This window comes from Bison bison, unplaced genomic scaffold, assembly GCF_000754665.1.
Source record: "Bison bison bison isolate TAMUID 2011002044 unplaced genomic scaffold, Bison_UMD1.0 scf7180017864498, whole genome shotgun sequence".
In the NCBI taxonomy this organism is placed as follows: Eukaryota; Metazoa; Chordata; class Mammalia; order Artiodactyla; family Bovidae; genus Bison; species Bison bison.
The window spans coordinates 3,425,901-3,446,718 of record NW_011495057.1 but is presented as its reverse complement, the minus strand read 5'-3'; the positions used below and the strand labels follow the sequence as shown (position 1 = coordinate 3,446,718).

Sequence of the window (20,818 nt, the reverse complement as noted above, 5' to 3'; positions counted from 1 at the left end):
GGGGTAAGGGTCAAAGGTGAGAAGAGACTAGACGTGAAAAGGTGCTGTCAATGGTTAGCACCCTAGGAGTGATATCTCAAAAGCTTCAACTGCAACCTGTGCTAGGTAACTATGCAACCATGGAGACACAAGGTCAGAAGCAGCTGGTTTTACTCAGCTGGTTTCTCCCGCAGCTGTAACAGTTCAGGAGGTTTCCACTAGTCAGCATCTATCCTAAGGCTACACCTACCCTTATTTAATGCAGATTTTCTGTCAGAGAGATAACTGGTTTGGATGCTAGCAACAGGATCATCTTCTAGGAAGATCTAAAATGGAATGGAATGTGTTGTCCTGTTTAATAAAAGTATTTGCTCTATAACATTGTATTTCCCACATTTGCCTGATTATGACAATCACCTGGTGTGTTTGTTACAAATACAGATTTCTGGACCCTGACCCTACCTAGGGAACCAGAATCTCCAGAGCAGGGGGTTCACCTTTATTCATGAATCTTTTATGATCTTGTCATCTTCTGAGAAGTAGGTCTGTGACTTTGGCTTTGTTGTTGTTCAGTGGCTCAGTCAAGTCCAACTCTTTGTGACTCTATGGACTGCAGTCCTCCAGGCTTCTCTGTCCTTGGGATTTCTCAGTCAAGAATACTGGAGTGGATTGCTTTTTCCTTCTCCAGGGGATCTTCCTGATGCAGGAACAGAACCCATGTCTGAGCCACCAGGTAAGCTACACTGGCTAGCCAAGCATATTACCTGCCGATTACTTATTGAAAAAGCAGCGCTGTACTGGCTGAACGAAAGTGGGGACATCTGAGCAACATCTGAGATCAAGGCAAAACTAATCACTTGTTATACCTCATTCCCATGAGTGAGCTCTTGACCTCTCATTTTCCCCAAGACTGGATTTCTCCAAACGCATTAATTGTCATTTTCCTTTAGGCATGGAGCGGAGGGCAGAGGTGAGTTTCTGTGAATCCAGGTAACATTTTCCCATCCCAGTGCTGCCATGGGATCATAACTGTGGTTCAAATATCAGGGCATCTGGTTGAGTGGAGTCGTTAGCTCTCAAAGAGAGGTTGAGCACAGCAAGGAAGTCACTTCCAGGTCTCTGGGAGTTTGATGTGACCTTGGATATCCCCTTATTGCTCTTGAATTTTTTGGGGGGGCAGGTGGTGACATATCTTGAAGAAAAAAGAGGATTTTAAACGGCTTCTCTGGTCCCTGCACAGGGAAACCACATGGGCCTCAGTCACCAGGGGTAAAATATCTATTAAAGGTTGTTGGGACTGAATGTTTGTGTGGCTGCTAAAATCCACGTTGGAGACTTAACCTCCAATAAAATTGTATTTGGAAATACTGCCTTTATGGAGGTAAAATTAGGGTTATTGAAGTTATAATAGGGACTTCTCTGGTAGTCCAGTGGCTAAGACTTCACACTCCCAGTGAAGAGGGACCAGGTTCAGTCTCTGGTCAGGGAACTAGATCCCAGGTGCCACAATTAAGAGTTCATATGCCACAACTAAAGATGCTCCATGCCACAACTAACAACCCAATGCAGGCAAATAAATAAATAAAGGATTTTTTAAAAATGAGCAGGGCCCTGATCAGAGAGGATTAATCTTATAAGAAGAGACACCAAAGGGCTCTCTGCCTTCCCTACCACGTATACACCCTAAGGAAGGGCCACATGAAGACACAGTGAGAAAGTGCCCACGTAAAGCCAGGAAGATCTCTCACCAGAAACTAATTAGGTAAGGACCCTGATCATGGAATTCCAGCCTCCAGAATTGCAAGAAAATACACTTTTGTTGCTTAAACCACCCAGTCTGTGGTGTTTTGTTACAGAGACTCCAGCTGATTAAGGTAAAGGCTAAAGGCAGGAGACACTTGTCCAAGTTGGGGCATAAGAAATGGGGTTTTCAGGGAGGTCTGGATGCAATGAGGTACCATCACCCCGCTCAGGGTCAACGCTTTCTCAGAGGCACCCCAGCTTTCATACTTTCCGACACTGGAATTCCTTTCCTAGAGTAACTAAAGCCATAACAAAGTATCCAACTTGGGATACCTCTGCTCCATGTTTTAAGGTGTTCTCAACGGTGGTAAAATTAACAATGATAGTCTCATAACAGTTTTACATCCATCATCTCAGTTAACTCTCAGAGAAGACATCTGAAGTAAAAGACGTAACTTTTTGTCCCTCGAACTTCTAGAATATTTGAAACCACTTGACAGAAAGCATGCGTACTTGAAATGCAACTGAGATTATAAAATCAAGGGAATAAGAAGTGGCTCCGAGCCAAGTGACTTCCAAGAGCAAAGGTTTTTCCTAAAGGTGGGGGTGCTTTCCTGAGGGGCTTTGTTCTCATGGAGGCGCAGGGGTACGAGATAGATGACGGGTAACAGTGGAGCAGGAGACAAACCCTCTGGGGTCCCAGCCTGTCAGCAGCCATCACAGCAGCAGCTGGACTTTTTGGTCCAATAAACAGCCCTGAGATCCCACAAGACACTTTATTCCCTCTCAGGGGTTCCCCTTCAGCAAAGACACTGCAAAAACAGGACATGAAGGGTCTTGTTTTGTTGACAGCACTGCAGTTGAATACTAGATAAATGCAGTCATTTATTTCCCAGAATACACACTTTATTTCTGAGGAAGAATATTTCCTGTAGGAATAGTAAATTCCTACAGAGATTTGCCTTGGGAATGGACCACACACCAAGCCACAGCACCAGATTCCCAGCTCCACTGTAACTGCCCAGGAATGTATGCTCCCTGCGTATGAAATTCATTACTGATTAATTAGCAAAAGCCTTTTGAGCCAGAGATGGTTTAATCAGTAAGTGTGTGCTGTGCCATCACGTACATTCATGAAGACTGCAAGTTCCGGCCTTTCCCCCCCGGCCCCAAACTCTCCAATCTCATTTTATCATGGACTCAGTGTTGAGCAAAACAAACCCCACATTCAAAATTTATGGGGAATAAATCCTTCTGGCAGTGGAAAAGTACACTCTGCACCCTAGGGTCGGAGAAGTCTTTATGAGCAAAGGGAGAAAAAACATTTTCAGTAAATAGTCATCTCAGGACCTTGCCCTTGACTCTGGGAGAATAATTATTTCTCACTCTGATAATAATTTACAGGGCTACTCCAATTTTATCTCTGCCTTCCTTACAAAGGGCTTCCCTGGTGGCTCAGTGGTAAAGAATCTGCCTGCAATGCAGGAGACCTGGGTTCAATCCCTGGGTCAGGAAGATCCCCTGAAGAAGGAAATGACAACCCACTCCAGTATTCTTGCCTGAAGAATTTCAATCTGAGGAGTCTAGCAGGCTACATACAGTCCATGGGACTGCAAAGAATCGGACACAACTGAGTGACTATCACTATCACTTCCACTTTCCATACGAAGGCACGCAGACATTATGCTAGAATTTTTATGCAGAGAAATTCTCTTGTTTAGCAAATTAAAAAGCTGGAAACATGGCATGCCTGTCGCCTGCCACTGTTATTACCATGATTACTCATGGTAATTAGATTTCTATGGCGGGTAGGGCAGGGCGATGAGGACTTGAACTTTTGCCCTGAAGTTTTGCCTGAGCAAATCCTTATGAACATTTCAATCACAAAGAAAGCAAACTTATAAGGTGGAATCATATGTAAAATAGATAACTAATGGGAAGCTGCTATGTAAAACTCACAGTCCCGCCTGGCGCTCTGTGACAACCTAGAGGGATGAGGTAGCAGGAGGGGGGCTCCAGAGGGAGGGAGCATATGTATACTTAGAGCTGATTCGTGTTGTTGTACAGCAGAAACCAATGCAACACTGTAAAGCAATTTTCCTGCAATTAAAAAATAAATTTAAATAAGGAGAGAACTAAATACATGAAATAAAGCAATGACGTGATATAAAAACAAAACAAATGAAAAAACAACTTACAAGGTGGGGGAGGAAGAAGCTGCCAGAAAAAACCTATGACTGAGCTTTGGCCATTGCTCAGGGAGCAGAGTCCACTCTTCAAGCCTCCAAGGAGTACCTGGTTCCTTTCTAGAAACACATGAACTGCTCGATTCCTTATGGCGTTTTGTGGCATCACACATCAGAGCCCATCAGCTGCCCCTTCATTTCCAGGTGGTGTGCATTTGGCTCAAATGAGCCTGGAGCATGGAAGGTCTCTGTGAGCTAACTTGGTCCAACTGCTGCTCCCTGTCTTGAAAACCATGAGCTGATCTTGGTGAGTTTATATTTAGCGATGTCAGGGGCTATTGTCGGGCTTCCCAGGTGGCTCAGTGGTAAAGAATCTGCCTGCTAATGCAGGAGATGAGGGTTTGATCCCTGGGTTGGGAAGATCCCCTGGGAGGAGGAAATGGCAACCCACTGCAGTATTCTTGCCAGGATAATCCTATGGACAGATGAGCCTGGTGGGCTTCAGGCCATGGAGATGCAGAAAGTCAGACTCAACTGAGCATGCATGCATGGGGCTAAAGTCAGTTAAAAAAAGATTTGGATGTATGGGGATAAAACCTTTTAGAAAGCAATTTGCTAATAGCTAATAACAAGAAGGCTCATATACTTTGACTTTGACTTCTAAGAATTTATCCTGCATGTATGCTAAGTCATGTCTGACTTTTTGCGACCCCATGGACTGTCACCCATCAGGCTCCTCTGTCCATGGCGATTCTCCAGGCAAGAATGCTGGAGTGGGTTGCCATGCCCTCTAGGGGATCTTCCCAACCCTGGGGAAGACATCAAACCAGTGTCTCTTATGTCTCCTGCATTGGCAGGCAGGTTCTTTACCACTAGCGCCACCTGGGAATAAATCCTAAGAAAACCAATAAATTTATATTCCAGGACTTATTCATCCTGGTGTTGCCTCTAATTGCAAAAATTTGAAACAAGCCAGTTGCTTAATAACTGTTGGTCAAAATATTTTGGCAAATTCATCTGATGGAATGTTCCACTGTCAAAGACTTGGGAAACACCAGGTGGTTAAAATATATATATATATAAAATAATATTTACAGTATCATTGTAATTTTGCAAGGAAATAAATATACATTTAAAATTGAGTAACAGATACATCACCAAATAGAAACAGAATTCTGAGTAATGAGATTATGGGTAATTCTATAATTTTTCTGTAGTCAACATTTATACCATTTGTATTCAATATCATAATATTATTTAAAAATGGTTCCACTCATATGCTGGCTTTGACTTCTCATTCCTGAGAATCAGGTCTTTCTGGGGCTGGCACAGACCAACCCAAATTTGGGATGAGTGAAAAGAGAACTGGGGAGCTGGAAGAGAGGTGGGTGGATAAGGTGGTAAGGAAAGGCAGCAGGCAGGGTTTGGGGTTCTGGGCAGGGCAGTGCTGGGTGGGAGTGGGGAGGAGTCAGAGGTCTCTGGGGAAATGAGGTTACTTCCCTTCTGGGAGGACAGGAAGGTCAGCATGTCCTGCCAGGGGCCACTGTCCTCTGACATGGGGTTATCAGGAGTGTGGCCAAAACCCAGCCACCCCGTGTCTTGAGAAATGAGGTCAAGAAGTACCCTGGGAGATGGTGAAGGAGACAGACACAGGATGAAGGCACAGGATCACTCCACAGTCACTGGATGCCCCTGGGTTGACTTACCTAGGGAGACACAAGCTGGTTTTCTCCAATCCAGGCCCCATTCACCTGGATCAAAATGACACCAACTGTGGACCCATTGTGAACAGGTCAACCACCGGCAATCCTGCTGGTCCCTAAGCCTCTCACCCCAGCAATGGCATCTGTACAGCACTTCACAGTTTACACATCATTCCCATCATGGTCCAGGTGAGGAGCTGCAGCACTCCTTTCAGAGAACACCCATTTACAATCTGAGCAGAGGCACGCTGAGGGCTTTCGGGCTCTAATTCCATCTGTGATACCCTCTGTTGCCTTCTGGTGGCTGGGATTATACTCAGCAAATGTGGATGGACGGCTGTTCTTCGAGCTACTACAGAATGGAGGAAAAAGCAGTGGTATTAATGAAGATTCAATTGCTCCTTTGAAATGCATTTACTAATGAATAACTTTGCAGATCCAGTTAGATCAACACTAGGAACCCAGAAAAGAAAATCGGCCATGTAGTGAAGACCAGCTAAAGGCAGATAAAATGGATGTTCTTTACGCAGACTTAGTGTCTAGGCAGTCATCACCTACTGGGATTTTTCATCTGAAAATCAATATTTTTTAGAAAGCATATGACATGACATTCAACCTCTGAACCAGCAGCTGCTGCTGAAGCCCACCAGCCAGCCTGTGTCAAATACCCCATGATGGGCACCTTGCTGCCTCTCCAGGAGAATATTTCATGTCTGCATAGATATGGTGGGTAGAAACTGCAGTGTGCAGTGATATATTTGCATAGATATGGTGGAACTGCAGTGTGAGGGTCATGAAAGAGCACAGGGTTGAAGGGAACATACCTCAGTGTCAGAGGAGAGGGCAGGAAGCTGTAAGGATACCACATAGGATTATTATATCCGAATTTTAGAATCGCTATTTTAATCCTGATGAGCAAATATGATGCCGCAGATACAGAAATGCTTACACAGCCTTCTTTGCTAGTGGAGTGGTGCTGGGTAAAAGTATCGTACTCATGGTTTCATTATTTTGTAGATAAAATTTGCTTCCTACTTTCCATTGACTTCCATTAGCTTCTTATGCAAAGCTTTAATTATAGTACATATAGTACACCCATCTTAGCTCCTCTACTAGAAAGTTTTTATCCACAAGGAATTGAAAATCATAATCTAGACTTGGTTGATAGCAGACTGTATGTGGGAAGTCACGTGGAATTACAGGTTCATTAATTCGGTTTGTTACCATTTTGTGAGTATTGTGCCAGACTGCATATTCCTTCTAAGAAGTAATTACTTCTCCTATGTGACTGTAGACCCAACACTGAGCACACACAGTCCCTCACTAGCATGTGTTTGATGATTATTTGTAGAAAACTGTGTTGTATGTTGCACACTGAACAGGTGCTGAAGAATTAATACAATTAATAATGACCATCAAGCCAATGGTTTTATGTTAATAAAACATCATAATTTAAAGAGCACACTGCATTTATTCAACCCCAGAAATTATAACATCTTGACGCATGTAAAAATGTTTGTAGTTTTGAAGTGCTTTGAAAGACATTTATTTTTTTTAACAAGTGGAAAATAATGTTCTTTAAAAGACACTGAACTTTTAGTGGAAAATGGTATTACCAGAAGCATGTAACAATTTGTTGATCCTCTTTAAGAAATGGGATTTTGACTTAAAATATATACGCAGCACTGAATGCCAAAATGATGGGTACGCGTGGTTGGAATTAAAAGTGAGGTCTGCTTAAATGCATTCGGATGGTGTCTGAAGTTAAGAACGACCTTGAGAGGGGAGAGGGAGGGGTGTTGGGTCATTAGTGCTTCTGGAGATGAACTTCCTTGCTGGGTGAGGGGGTCTGAGTCAGTGGTCAGGACAGCCATTCAGACTGACAGTCCCCTGAACTTCTGCGGCTCCAGTGACAGGGACAGGAATGTGGTTGACTTGAATGTTCCTCAGGCAGCCAAAAAAGGATGTCCACACGGGAAGCTTCGGGGTTTTCAGATTCCCTGAAAGCAAAAGGAGGTGCATTTGATGGATCATTCTTACTTAGTAGAGCAAATGCTTTCTTAGTGGGGTGAGAGACAATCTTAGCGCAAAAGGTACCCCAGGTCTCAGGCCACCCCATCATCTCCTGCCTTAAGTGGGCACCCAAAACACACCCTGTTGTGATAAATCAACCACAAGGCTACTCTTCACATCCTTCAAAGGAGAGTCCACAGCCAAATCAACAGACAGCGACTCCGAGTTCTAGTGCTTTTTCATGGGCCATGGAAGCCTATAAAATTAACAACCAGACCATCTGGAAGGACATAAAACAATGAAGACTGACGAGGCTCTTTCCAGGCAAACTTCCAGTCTTGAACTTGACTCCATCTCAACCTGCCCGATTCCCCCATTCTGGCTCCACAAGGCTTAATAACTCACCATAACTAAGCGCCTGGAGGGGGAGAGACCAGTTTCTGAGGTCTTGTCTGATTCTTTGTGATACCAGGCTCCTAGGTTCATGTGGCCTCTTAAGAGAGGTTGATAAATACATCATCAGCTTGGGACATTAGGGAGCCACAGCCATGGGGCCTGGGCTGCTGGGAAATGGTCCGTTGCTGGCAATCGGGTTTCCCCACAAGCCGGAGAAAGGGCTTCACTGTCTACACAGTCCAGCAGATGGGTGCCCTGCTGATGAGCCGTGGGCGGTGGGGGCGTCGCGTTTGTTGGGTTAAGACGGACATGTTAAGAGTTGACAAGGGACATGGTGTAGGAGAAGTCAGCACGGGAGTTACCTGGCACGCCTCCAATGTATAGACGCTCCAGCGGGCGGGCCGGCGGGAAGGGGTGTCGTCCGGCCGTGTAGCTGTCCTCTGCGTCCAGTTTCAGGTGAAGGATGTGCTGTTTTATGGTGACTGGAGGGAAAGGAGGCGGTCAGATCTATCACCTGAGGAGAGCCCTGCCCACTGTGTAATGTCTACACCTGCGCGTCAACGCTGGCTTCCTTCTAAGTCATTCCTGTCAGACCTGAGGGATTGCTGCTTGAGGAAATTCCATTGACCTTAACACAAATTCAACTAATTTCTCACCACCAGGTGCTGTTTAGGTGTTTCCACATATATGACAGAACTTACTCCTTACAATGAATCCATGAGTAAAATTATCACTCGTTTCCCAGATAAAAGACTATCCCCCTCAGCCACTGAGGAGCTTGACAAGTTGTTATAAACGGAACAAGCTGGGATTTAAGCCCCAGTTTCCTGTGCTCCAGAGGCCAATGCTTGGTTCCCATGATGGTTCTTTCCAAGAAGACACGGACTGACTTCTGAAAACTGACTCCAAAGACAGTGGCTTTTGACCCTCTAAATAAAACTCCTCCCACATTAAAAACCTTAACCAACTGCGATGGAGTTAGCTTTTAGCCAAGAAAGTGTTAGTCGCTCAGTCGTGTCCCACTCTTTGCAACTCTATGGACTGTAGCCCACCAAGCTCCTCTGTCCATGGGACTCGCCAGGCGAGAACACTGAAATAGGGATCTTCCCAACTCAGAGATCGAACCCGGGTCTCCTGCATTGCAGGCAGATTCTTTACCATCTGAGCTGCCAAGGAAGCCCCTGGTATTCTAGCCAATACATTTTAATATATCACCAAACGTATATGTGCAAGTTATTCATAAAATACCAGATTCAATTTGAGAGGCTGTGCCTGTTCTCTGTCAAGTGGTTTATCTAAATCTTCAGCATTAATATTAAATGGTTGTTGAAAAAATAAACCAACAATGAACTTTAACAATAGTAAGAGCAAACATTTACTGAGCACTTAGTTTATACGGGACACTGCTAAGCACTTTATATGCGTTATAATTTTCACAACCCTGGCAGGTGTATCACTATTTTTATCTCCATTGTGTTGATGAGAAAATTGAAGATAAAGAGAAATTAAGTAGCTTGCCCAAGGTCTTATAGGTAAGGGCTGAAACTGAGATCTGAACTTGGTTACTTCTGACTTTAGAGCCAAAATCTAAGTCACAATGTCATCCTACCTTGAAAAAAAAGCACAGTTTATCAGTTTGCTAGGCTTAAAAACAAAGAAACAAACAAAAAAACCCTCAAAGTGTTACGGAGAACTGGAGCCAAGCATTATGCAAATATGTCTGGGGCTGAGTGAGAAGGGACAGGTTCTCAGAATGTTCGCCTGGTGGGCTGACCCTGGTCAAATGCTAATGGATGGATGAACCGAGACCACGGTGGGACATTCCAGGTCTGGATGGGAAGGGAGACTGTTTCAGCCTGTGAACAACAGGCTTTTGAACATACCTGCCACCGAGTGCCACTGTCCATCACACAGAGCCTGCTTGGGTGTCACCGATGTCAAGACCTCACCTGCCTCACTGCCCACAGAGGCCGTGACCTGGAACACACATGCATTTCCTATTTCCTTCGGAAAGGCAGGTGGAGCCCATGTCCTGCCAAGTCCCTTCCCAGCCCTTGCACCCTGACCTCCCAGGAGCCCTTGAAATATGGGTGCGCCCACCTGTACCAGGTGGTCACATGGGGGCCAAGGCTACATAAGCATCTCTCTGCAGCATCCCTTTCAGGCATGTGAGCTGCAAACCCAGGGCCTGGCCTGAACCCGATGCCAAAGGCAAGGAGCCTTTCCTCTGACCCTCAACCCTGATCCCATCAGATCAACTCAAAAGTTACTGATTAGCCTCCAAGACCTGCCTGAGTTATTAGCATGTGATAGTAGGATTATTTAGGAGGACATGTGAAATTTGGAAGGCAAAAATGCTGGCTGAGGCCTACACGCTGCTGAAAAGGCCAGCCAATTATGTAATTCCATGAACATAGGCCTTCAGGAGGGTTCTCATCCGAGGAATTCAGCAGGCTAACCAACAGAGTCTGCTCTGGGCACATGCCAGGGTCAGGCACTCAACGTGCTATAGTGCAGAATCCCGCATTCCCACTCTGGGCCAGGACCCTCCATGGGCTGAATCAAGGTCAAGGAAATGAGAGGACTGAAATAAGCATGTAGATAAATAATTTACATTTAATTTGCAGGTCCTCAGACAGTGCAGCCTCTTCTTGGGCAATTTTCAAGCTAAACAGTGTCACAGCTGTTAGTTAGGAAGGTTACGGGGTCTGGATTTTGTTTCAGGGGGACGGATGTTTTCCTATCCAGAAGCTCTCAGTGGAGGCATTTCCCAACCCCTCCCATGAAACGCGAGGCTTGTCTGCACCACTGTTAAGCATAGCTGCTCGTTCCTCTGGCCCACGAGAGGACTGCTCACACTTCACGCTGCAGCTTAATAAAAAAAGCATCCAAGAGTTTGGGCTACTATATTTTATCCTGAGAGTTTTCCCTCATGTTTAATAAACTGGAAGGATAGAGGTACAAGAAAATGGCATTATTATCAATCTTTGCCTTAAGGTCTTAATTGAGAGAAGCTTCCTGGAAGAATTTGGTTTTAAAGAGATTTTTTTGAAAAGGTAAGAGATGGACTTCCCTGGTGGTCCAGTGACTAAGATTTCATGCTCCCAGTGCTGGGGGCCTGGGTCAGATCCCACATGTCACAACTAAGACTCAGCGCAACCAAATAAATAAATAAATATGTTTTAAAAAGGTAAGAGGTAAATGTGGGGGTTAAAAATAAGATATGGAGTAGGCCTGTGAGTGATGGGAAGGATGGAGCAGCAGCATGCACTGAAGAAAGAATCCAGGAAAAGCTGAAGGAAGGCGGAATGCAAACCCGGTGATCAGCCTGACTGCAGGGAAAGGCCGGTGCGCCGTGTAGACAGGGTCAGGGGAAACTGACCCAGAGGACACAGGGCCACGGGCCTGGGTGTAACGCAGTGTAGATAGCTGGTGAGAAAATCCATCTCGTGAATTCTGGTCCTGCCCTTATGAATAAAAGGAGAGACGTGACAAGGGTGAAGCGGAGGTGAGAAAAATGAAACTGTTTGCATACAGCAGCTTCTCTTCTGTTGGACAAAAGCCCTCAGATATAATAAGCATTATTCTCCACGTTTTAATTAGTTTTTCCCTTTTTTTGCCACGCCACACAGTATGTGGGATCTTAGGTCCTTGAGGGACTGAAACTGCACCCCCTGCATCGGAAGCTCAGAGTCTTCACCACTGGACTGCCAGGGAAGTCCTATTCTCTTTTTAAAGATAAAGAGAGTGAGTCTGAAAGAGGTTAAGTAAGGTCCCTAGGGCCATTTAACTAAGTGGTGGAGCTGAAATTCAGCCCAGTCTGTTTGCATCTGCCCAACTTTAAAGATAAAGAACAGAAAACATGACAACCAAATTACTTGCTAAACCAAAAGAGTAGCCCTGAAGTTATGTCTCTTAAACACGAGATCGGGTTCCACTCTACCATAACTTCACCTGCCTTGGTCTCCAGGAACAGAATGTGGTTCTTATACAGATTCACACCCGCTCCCATGTCATCAGAGGACCACGTACCTTTCCTCCTTCCATATAAACACATAAGTGCTGCCCGGGTTGACTTCCAATGTGAATGAGAATTCCAGTGAGGCTTCTCGGACGAATGCTGAAAACAAGCTTAAATTCTGGCCCCAGCGACACAGAGTTAGCTTTCAAAAGAAAATTAAGGAAACAGGTAACACATCATAATTCAAGAAAAAGGATAATCAAGGCTATGAAGATTGAAATGCTTCCAAACTGCTCCTTACCTAGGATGATATGACCTCCTTCTTGGGAGAAATAAATGCCTTTCTCCAAAGAGCTACCCAAGCATGGAGACACCCCAAAACTTGCAGAAGGGGTTTCCAGGGGTTTCAGATCCAACTGAAAGTTCCTCAGGCAGCCCACAAAGCTGTTCTGGGGGAGGCTCTACAATCAAGCAGAAGAGAAAGCAAACTGCATGACCCGCAGCTCCCAGAAATGCACAGGTTGTTCAAAAAAGCAGGAAGGAGGGGGATCCATCCATCCTGCTTCCAAGAGTCAGGTGGGCCTGACCGGTCCATTCTGGCTCCCTCCATGGTGCCAGAAAACATGGATACCACGTGTCTCGTGGGTGGTCAAAGTTTGAAGGTATTGCTAAATCAAGGGGTGTGTGTGCAGAGAGCAGGGGCGGTGGAGATGGCTTCCTGGTGTGGAATCAAGAATAGAGGGGGTGTATTTGCAGCAATGTGGATGGCTGCTGCTGCTGCTAAGTCACTTCAGTCGTGTCCAACTCTGTACGACCCCATAGACGGCAGCCCACCAGGCTTCCTGTCCCTGGGATTCTCCAGGCAAGAACAATGGAGTGAGTTGCCATTTCCTTCTCCAATGCATGAAAGTGAAAAGTGAAAGTGAAGTCGCTCAGTCGTGTCCAACTCTTAGCGACCCCATGGACTGCAGCCTACCAGGCTCCTCCGTCCATGGGATTTTCTTGGCAAGAGTACTGGAGTGGGGTGCCATTGCCTTCTCTGGTGGATGGACCTAGAGATTGTCATATTGAGTGAAGTAAGTCAGACAGAGAAGGAGAAAAACCATATGACATCCCTTATATGTGGAATCTAAAGAGAAATGATACAAATGAACTTACTTACAAAACAGAAAGAGACTCACAGACTTAAGAGAACTTAGGGTTGCTGGGAGGAAGGGATAGATAGGGACTTTGGGATGAGCATGTACACACTGCTATATTTCAAATGGATAACCAACAAGGAGCTACTGTATAGCACATGGAACTATGTCTAATGTCTTATGGCAGCCTGGATAGGAGGGGAATTTAGGGGAGAATGGCTACATGTATATGTATGGCTGAGTCCCTATCCTGTTCACCTGAAACTATCACAACATTATTAATTGGCTATACACCAATATAAAATAAAAAGCTTGAGAAAAAAGAATAGAGGGTACCCCAGGCCACCATCAGAGCTGCAACAAGGGGGAATTTCCACCTTGCAGTTCACAGATCTCCACATCTCTTTGCAGGTACAAAATACTTTAGAGTTTCATAAGCCTGTGTGATAGCTTAAGGCAGGGCAGCTGACTGAAAAAAGAGGCCAAAACATTCCCAAAATAATAAAGTGTAAAAAAGCTCCTACATTGTTGGGCCCGGTGCACCATCAATGATTCACAAATGCTGGAGGGGTTAAGATCAGACACAGGGGATGGGATCAAAGGGCCTGCGTGGAGCCCCACAGCTGCCCAGAGTGGGCCTGGAACAAGGGCTCCTCACTTGGGGCCTGGGGATGAGCTTCTGGGGTTCTCTGATCCCTTAAATTATATATCAGAAGTCCAGTGCATTTTCCCGGGGAGAGGAGCTATAACTTCCATCAAGCTCTCCAAAAAGTTAATAAACTGCTGAATAAAATCCCTCAGCACTCTTGTGGAGTAAATGCCTTTAGGACTCTGACATCCTACAAGACAGATGCAAGACACAATCATTTTAAGGGAATCCCATGGCATTCTAGAGGCATGCGGTGTTGGCGTCAACAACAGAGTACTGATTGGGCCTCCAGTGAAATTTCTAATTTCTTCAGATTTGCTGTCATGAACAATGATGAGCCTGTATCTGACATGATGCTCAGAGCCTCCAGGACAGGCCGTAACCTAACTTGGAATCCCCAAAGACTCTGTGTGTCTTGAGGTAGCCACTGGGGGACTGGATGTTGCCTGCCCTTTGAAAGGATGTGGAGGAGGGCGATCCAGTGGTTTCCCTCCTCGGGGTGAAGGAAGGCTGCAAACAGGACCTTGCATGCAAAGGATGTTGTAAGTGGGGTGCGACTGGTTGTCTCCGACTTTAGGATGTCAACTGTGATTTATCCAAGTCAAGAGAGCATCCAAATTGTGCCCCTGAATTGCTACCCTGTCCTGTGATTTCTCTGAGAAACAGGTACAGAGGCTGCAGAAAAACAAGCAATGAGTAACCTCCTTAGCAATTAACATGTTATCCATTATACATGTGTTACATTATATGTGTACAGATTATACAGTGTACAGTATATATGTAGGGACTACATGTTATACATTATAACGTAGTAGATAATACACAAATTACGTTACATATTACTTGTGATACATATATAGCAGTTACTATATACAAAGAGTAAAACAGTACTTTGACTGGCTGGGGCTTTGGCCCAAACCCCAGTGTAAAACTCAAGTGGGCCAGGATGAGCCCTGTGGAGACATCACAGGTAAGGCCAGGTCAGCCTGACTGTCTAGAACCCACTCCAGCAGAAGTGCCCTGTTTTAATTAAGTCAATTTCCAGCCCAGAATGGAGTTTGATCCCTTCCCTCACACCAGAATGGGCACCCTCACACCAGAAGGGGTGCCCGTGGAGAGGGAAGGGGCAGGAGGGGCTGAGCGTCTGGTAGTGCATTTGCCAGAAGACAGTCCCTGGGCGGAACTGTTGACAGGCCCATGTTCACTTCGTGAGTGAAAAGGGCAAATCTGGGAGAAGAGTGATGGGTGGATTCGGCCACCCCAAGTAACCAGGGCCGTGAGCACTCTGGCTTCGTGGAGGAGATGAGGGAAGGGGCACCCACAGAGCTTAGCCCTGTGGCCACAGAAGCATGTGCCCCTCCTTCTGGGGACAGACAGACTGGTGACTTTTCCCTCAGCCCAAATTTTCCCCAAGATTGGTTCTTGGAATAATTTTATCTTATAACATGCTAAATAACATTAAAACACAGATTCGGTTTTTAAAATAATTTAAAGTATTTTGATACACCTGAATAAAACTTGGAAGGTGACATGTTCTCATCTATGGCTCCGAAGCATCCCTATTTACCTTTGGCTTCCCTGATGGAGCCGATCCCAGGTAAACTGGTGCTCTGAGGCTGATGGTGGAATTTCCAGGCAGATGTCCCTCCCGGGTCCTCAGACCATCCACAACCAAGCGCCCCTTGCCTCCATCTTGCCCAAATGTCACCTTAAGGATAAAGAAAATAAGTTAACTGTATTCTTACCTTCAACAGCTGGCATTGTAGTTTATTAGTGGTCACAGGAATTAAAAAAAAAAAAAAGTTTCTGTCCCTTCAAGTAGCTTTGAAAAAAATCAAGAGATTTTTTTCCCTAGTGTTTTTCATCATCCTTATTTTGTAAGATTATGTTAGGTATTAACCAGAGTGAGCTTAAAACATGAACTAAAAAAAGACTCTCATAAGTGAACAAAAATAAATAGCTGGCCTGGAAACTTAGACAAAAGACAAATAACTGGAGTCAAAGGATCATAAATAAATACACATCCATGCAACGCAGGGGAAGGAAGAGTTTGTGCAGAGCTGAGACAGGGAAAGCCACACGCTCCTCTGAGCAGGGGCCCTGGAGAAGAGACCGAGGGCTACTTCTTGTCTAACAAGAGGAGCAAATGTTTTCAACTCTGCTAAAAGTCAGGATCCCTGGACTCTGGTGTGGACTCTGCCACCTCATGGCTACCAGACTATTCACTAACGGCTCCCCAGTGTAAATGCCCAGCTGTGACTGCTGGCCTCCAGCGTCTTCTGACACCTGGGCGTGGATGTCTTACAGGCAACTGGATCAAAGGATATTCACAACAGAACCATTCTTCCCCAGCCATACCCACCTTCCCCACATCTTCTCCATCTCATCTCCACTACTGACCCCAGTGCTGGTCCAAAATCACAGGACTCTGGGCTCTGCCTTCAGACACATCCACTCTCTCCCCCTCCGCCCTGGTCTCTTGAACCAAAGGCAACAGCATCCATCTGGTTTTCTACTTTTGCTCCTTTTTAAATGCTTCAGTTAAAGAGGGTTTTGAAAAGATAAAGCTGATCATGTAATGCTTTTTTTTTTTTTTTTTTAAGTTTTAGACTCTCTAAAAGCTTCAGATACTCAGAATAAAATCCCAAATCCTCACCTAATCCAGTGCTTAAATGACCTGGGCCTGCCTCATCCTGCATCCCTGGTGGCTCAGATGGTAAAGAATCTGCTTGTAATGCAAGAGACCTGGGTTCGATCCCTGACTTGGAAGATCCCCAGGAGAGGGGAATGGCAACCTACTTCAGTATTCTTGCCATGGAGAAGTCCATGGACAGAGGAGCCTGGTGGGCTACAGTGTATAGGGTCACAAAGAGTCAGACATGACTGAAGCAATTTAGCATGCATGCACACACTTGCCTTAAACTGCATTTCTTTAACCCCAGGATGCCTTTAGGCGAGAGCTGAGATGCTGAGGATGTGGGCCCTTATACCTGTGCTCTAGAGAAAGCATTCCAGACTCAGAGAAGGCTCTGGAGACCTGGAAATTGTCTTGAAGGAGAAAAATGGTCCAGGGGGCAAGGACAGGATCAAGCAAGGAGCAGTCCACAGAATTGTGAGGCGGGGAGGATGTGAAGAAGCAGAGAGGAAAGCCCGTCTTGGCATCTAGGATGACATCCATGCATGGCACGTGCAGGAGTCTCTGGGCTGAGATGCTGGGTGCTCGGTGCCTCTAACCACACGCGCTCTCCCAGTGCTCGTGCCCTCCTGCCTGGAAGAATGCTGAGACTTCCGTCTTCAGCTACTGGCAGTGAACTTGGCCCCCGGGGAGGATCTAAGGCAGCCCCAGAGCTCACCGTGTGCCACTTCCCGTCATTGCACTTCTCTTTGCTTTTGAGTTTCAGTTTTTTCCCTTCTGCCCCCAGGGCAAAGACCAGCCGTCCTTTTGAAAGATAAAGAGCCATAAAGGAGCTCCTAGTCCCCGTATAAAACACGAGCCCTCTGGACGCTGTTGTCAGCACATCCACGGCAAACTGTGACCTGCAGGGGAAAGACAGCAAAAGGCAAAGAAGGAAAACAAGAGGTTTGTCGTGTTTCTCCAAATCTCTAAAGTCAGGAGAGAGGGTGAGGAGCAGCCCCCCACTACTCCATAATTTAAGTGAATAAACTAAGGCATGTAATTGATTAAACAACCTGTTTCTCTGGGAGTTTTTAAAAGCTTGTTTTTCAGCAGTTAAAAGTTTTGTTGTATAATTTCCTTATTGTGTTGGGGAATAAGAGAAAGTTTTATGACAACCTCAGCTAGCGATGTAAGTCCCAGTGAATGGCAAGGAAGAAGATGACCTACTTTAAAAAAAAAATCTGCATTTTAGAAAATTATGGTAAAATATACATAACATAAAGCTTAGCATCTTAACCATTTTTAAGAATACAGCTCAGAAGTGGTAAGTACCTTCACTGTTGTGCAGCAAATCTCCAGAACTCTTTTCATCTTGTAAAACTGAAACTCCCTACACATTAAACAACAGCTCTGTATTCCCTCCTCCCCGCAGTGCGTAGCAACCACCATTCTGCTTTCTGTCTCTAAAAATCTGACTGTTCTAGGTGTTTCATAGAAACAGAATCATACAATATTTGTCTTTTTGCAACTGTCTTATTTCACTGAGCAGCCTCAATCTTTAAACCCAATGAATATGCTTTCTATTTCATATACATGCAGGGAAAAGAAAGTTGCGAGGAAAAGTCAGGGAAAAACTTGAACAACAAGGATTCGAGTTAAGCATTTTCTTTCTGTAAGATATACTTAACACAGATGCACAGAAGTCCAGATCCACCTTCTCTTGCCCACCCTTATGTTTCTTAGACCTTAATATCTCACCTTTGACGGAACAGGAATTGAGCAAGCATCATGCAGTAAAAGCAGAGAGTTAAAGTTAATATTCCTTTGCATGATGGTTGCACATAGGCACATGTGGCTAAGCAAGCTTTACTTTCTATGCAAACTCACATCCATTCATCCATTTACTTATTCATTCAACAAATACTTAATGAGTGGGTCATATGTACAAGGCACCATGATGAGCTCTGAGAATGAAAGAATGGATGTTTCATTCTTGGACTGGTTTGTGGTGTGTAGATGCCCTGGTTGAGGTTTACTCGCTAAGTCATGTCCAGTGGACTGTAGCCTGCCAGGTTCCTCTGTCCATGGGATTTTCCAGGCAAGAATACTGGAGCAGGTTGCCATGCCCTCCTCCAGGGGATTTTCCTGACTCAGGGATGGAACCCGCATCTGTCTCCTGCATTGGCAGGCAGCTTCTTTACCTCCACCACCACCTGGGAAGCCCTAAGAAACAGTTACTGAATTGAATTAAATGGAAAATGTGGAGGCAGAATCAGGAAGTAGAAGAAATACTGACACTATTACATCTCTTTGCTTTTTAATACTGTGGGGCTGAGCAAACCTGGAGATGCACTTTCATTCTTCAGATTTGCAAGTTTCCTTGAGGGTAGAGTTCCTCAAAATGAAATAGAAATCTATATTTGTGAGATTAAACCGACCAGATGGTGACACTGCTCAGCATGTCTCTTCGTGTAGCTGCGTCTTAGTGCGGAGGTTTGGAGAACGAGGGTTAGCCAATTTGAGGAGGATATTAGAACTTGCTACAGAATTAAAGTACTTTACATATGTGGGCTTTGTTATTGGACTTGACATTTGCTTTCCAGCATTATTTCTTAAAGCAATTTTCTTTCAGAAAAGACTAACTGACTAACACCCCAAAAAGACATCAGTAGCTTCAAATCCTGGCATATTGTACTGCAGCTATGAGTCTTTATTGCTGAGGATTGGAAGGTAAGGCAGAGAGCAAAGAAGCATTTTTTTTACATTCACCCAGAGGTTAAAATGGTGGTGAAAGGGGAAGTTGCTCAGTCATGTCTGACTCTTTGCAATCAGTCCATGGAATTCTCCAGGCCAGAATACTGGAGTGGGTAGCCTTTCCTTTCTCTAGGGGATCCTCCCAACCCAGGTATCAAACCCATGTCTCCCGCATTGCAGGTGGATTCTTTACCAGCTGAGCCACTACGGAAGCCCAAGAATACTGGCGTGGGTAGCCTACCCCTTCTCCAGCGGATCTTCCAGACCCAGGAATTGAACCAGTGTCTCCTGCATTATAGGTGGATTCTTTACCAACTGAGCTACCAGGGAAGTCCCTAAAATGGTGGTACAGGGTTTTAAAGCAGAGACCAAACTTGCTAGAATAGAAATCAGGATAAGAATGACAGAATAGTCCAAATCTTGCAAGATCCTGAAAATACACTCTGATTGCTACAGTACTGGGGACTAAAATAATTTTAAAATTCTATGTACTAAGGATTACTTTTTCCCACTTTCCCTTTAAGAATATTACTTTTTCCATTTATTGTATATAATTCAGTGTTGGATGGGAAGATGCCTGGGTTCAATCATCAGAGGAAGCCAGATAGGTCGCCACAGTGAATGTGCTGAGAAAGGATGCAGGAGAGAAGGGGCCATGGAGGGAGGGGGGAAGGCAAAGCTCTCGGAACAACCTCAGAGCTGGGGAAGCGGGGAGGGAGGCTGAAGGGTGGGGAAAGGGCAGTGCATGCAGCATCCCAGGGAGACTGCTGCCATCATGGTCAGCGTGACTGAAAGAGCAGCGCTGGGGAGCAGGGTCGGCCCAGGAGGGGCAGACAGCTGAGAAGGTCACCACCTCTGCTGTCTGCCTGTCTCCCACTGACACAGCTTTGCCAAATCAGGGATCTCCATAATGTCCACGAGTCTACTGGAGTCTGAGCTGGGGGCTGAAGGTCACCTTCAGAGCTTGGCCTCTCCCCTTTCGGCTTTCACACACTCAGCCCCTCCCCTTCCGGCTTTCACACCTCCCTGAGAATCACACACATGCTCACTGAGCCCTCCGAGGGCCAGCTCATTCCAACCTATGACCTCTCCTCCCTCCAAGCAAGACATTACCAACCCTATTTGACTGATGAGAAAACTGAGATTCGAAGAATTTGTGGAAACATGTGAGGCAGGTGTAATTATGCCACGTTTAAACGTGGTATAATTAGACAAGCTGAACAGCAGAGTATGGTGGCCTTGGAGTTGCCCCTCAGAGCTCTGTTCAGGAGACCCCACTGCTGGGGCACCGCCGTCTGGCAGCACCCAGCTGGCCCTCTCTCAGAACCGCAGTGGCACCCAGTGACTCCCAGCCACACATCAAGCTCAGCAGAAAAGAGCCAAGCCATTCTGCCAACACTGGTGATGATCTTTGCTTGCGATGCCCACCCGCCAGCCTGACTTCCTCGGAGCTTCCCTGCTGTCTGAGGCTCTTCCCGCCTCTGTCTGCCTTCCCCTCTCCTTTCACAGTACCCCCGCCATGTCTTAGCTGAAGGCTCTCCCCACCAGCTCCTGCTCCCTCCTTTTATCTTCCAGAGGAACAGCCATTCTCTTGCACATCTAATCTCATCTTGATATCTGCACCCCCAGGACCTGAACTGGCTTGTGGCATGAGGTCACACAGTGAGCCAGTGGCTGA

The 20,818-nt window shown here is 45.6% G+C and overlaps 1 protein-coding gene and 1 long non-coding RNA gene across 2 annotated transcripts in view; one reads left to right on the top strand and one right to left on the bottom strand.

The window, feature by feature from the left end:
* Positions 1-7,132: 7,132 nt before the first annotated feature.
* The window catches only part of LOC104980294 (laminin subunit alpha-3-like), an 85,191-nt gene continuing 71,505 nt past the window's right edge, over positions 7,133-20,818 (bottom strand). The window contains exons 32-38 of the mRNA XM_010828924.1: positions 17,123-17,306; positions 15,337-15,477; positions 12,283-12,442; positions 12,053-12,183; positions 9,904-9,997; positions 8,383-8,502; positions 7,133-7,611 (exon numbers count right to left, since the gene is read on the bottom strand). Of these exons, the coding sequence (XP_010827226.1) occupies positions 7,466-7,611; positions 8,383-8,502; positions 9,904-9,997; positions 12,053-12,183; positions 12,283-12,442; positions 15,337-15,477; positions 17,123-17,306 (976 nt within the window). The 3' untranslated portion in view covers positions 7,133-7,465. The remainder of the gene's footprint in view (positions 7,612-8,382; positions 8,503-9,903; positions 9,998-12,052; positions 12,184-12,282; positions 12,443-15,336; positions 15,478-17,122; positions 17,307-20,818) is intronic.
* On the top strand, positions 17,226-19,351 carry LOC104980293. The gene is made up of 3 exons (XR_824244.1): positions 17,226-17,349; positions 19,019-19,116; positions 19,321-19,351. It is a non-coding gene; the product is annotated as an uncharacterized LOC104980293 (long non-coding RNA).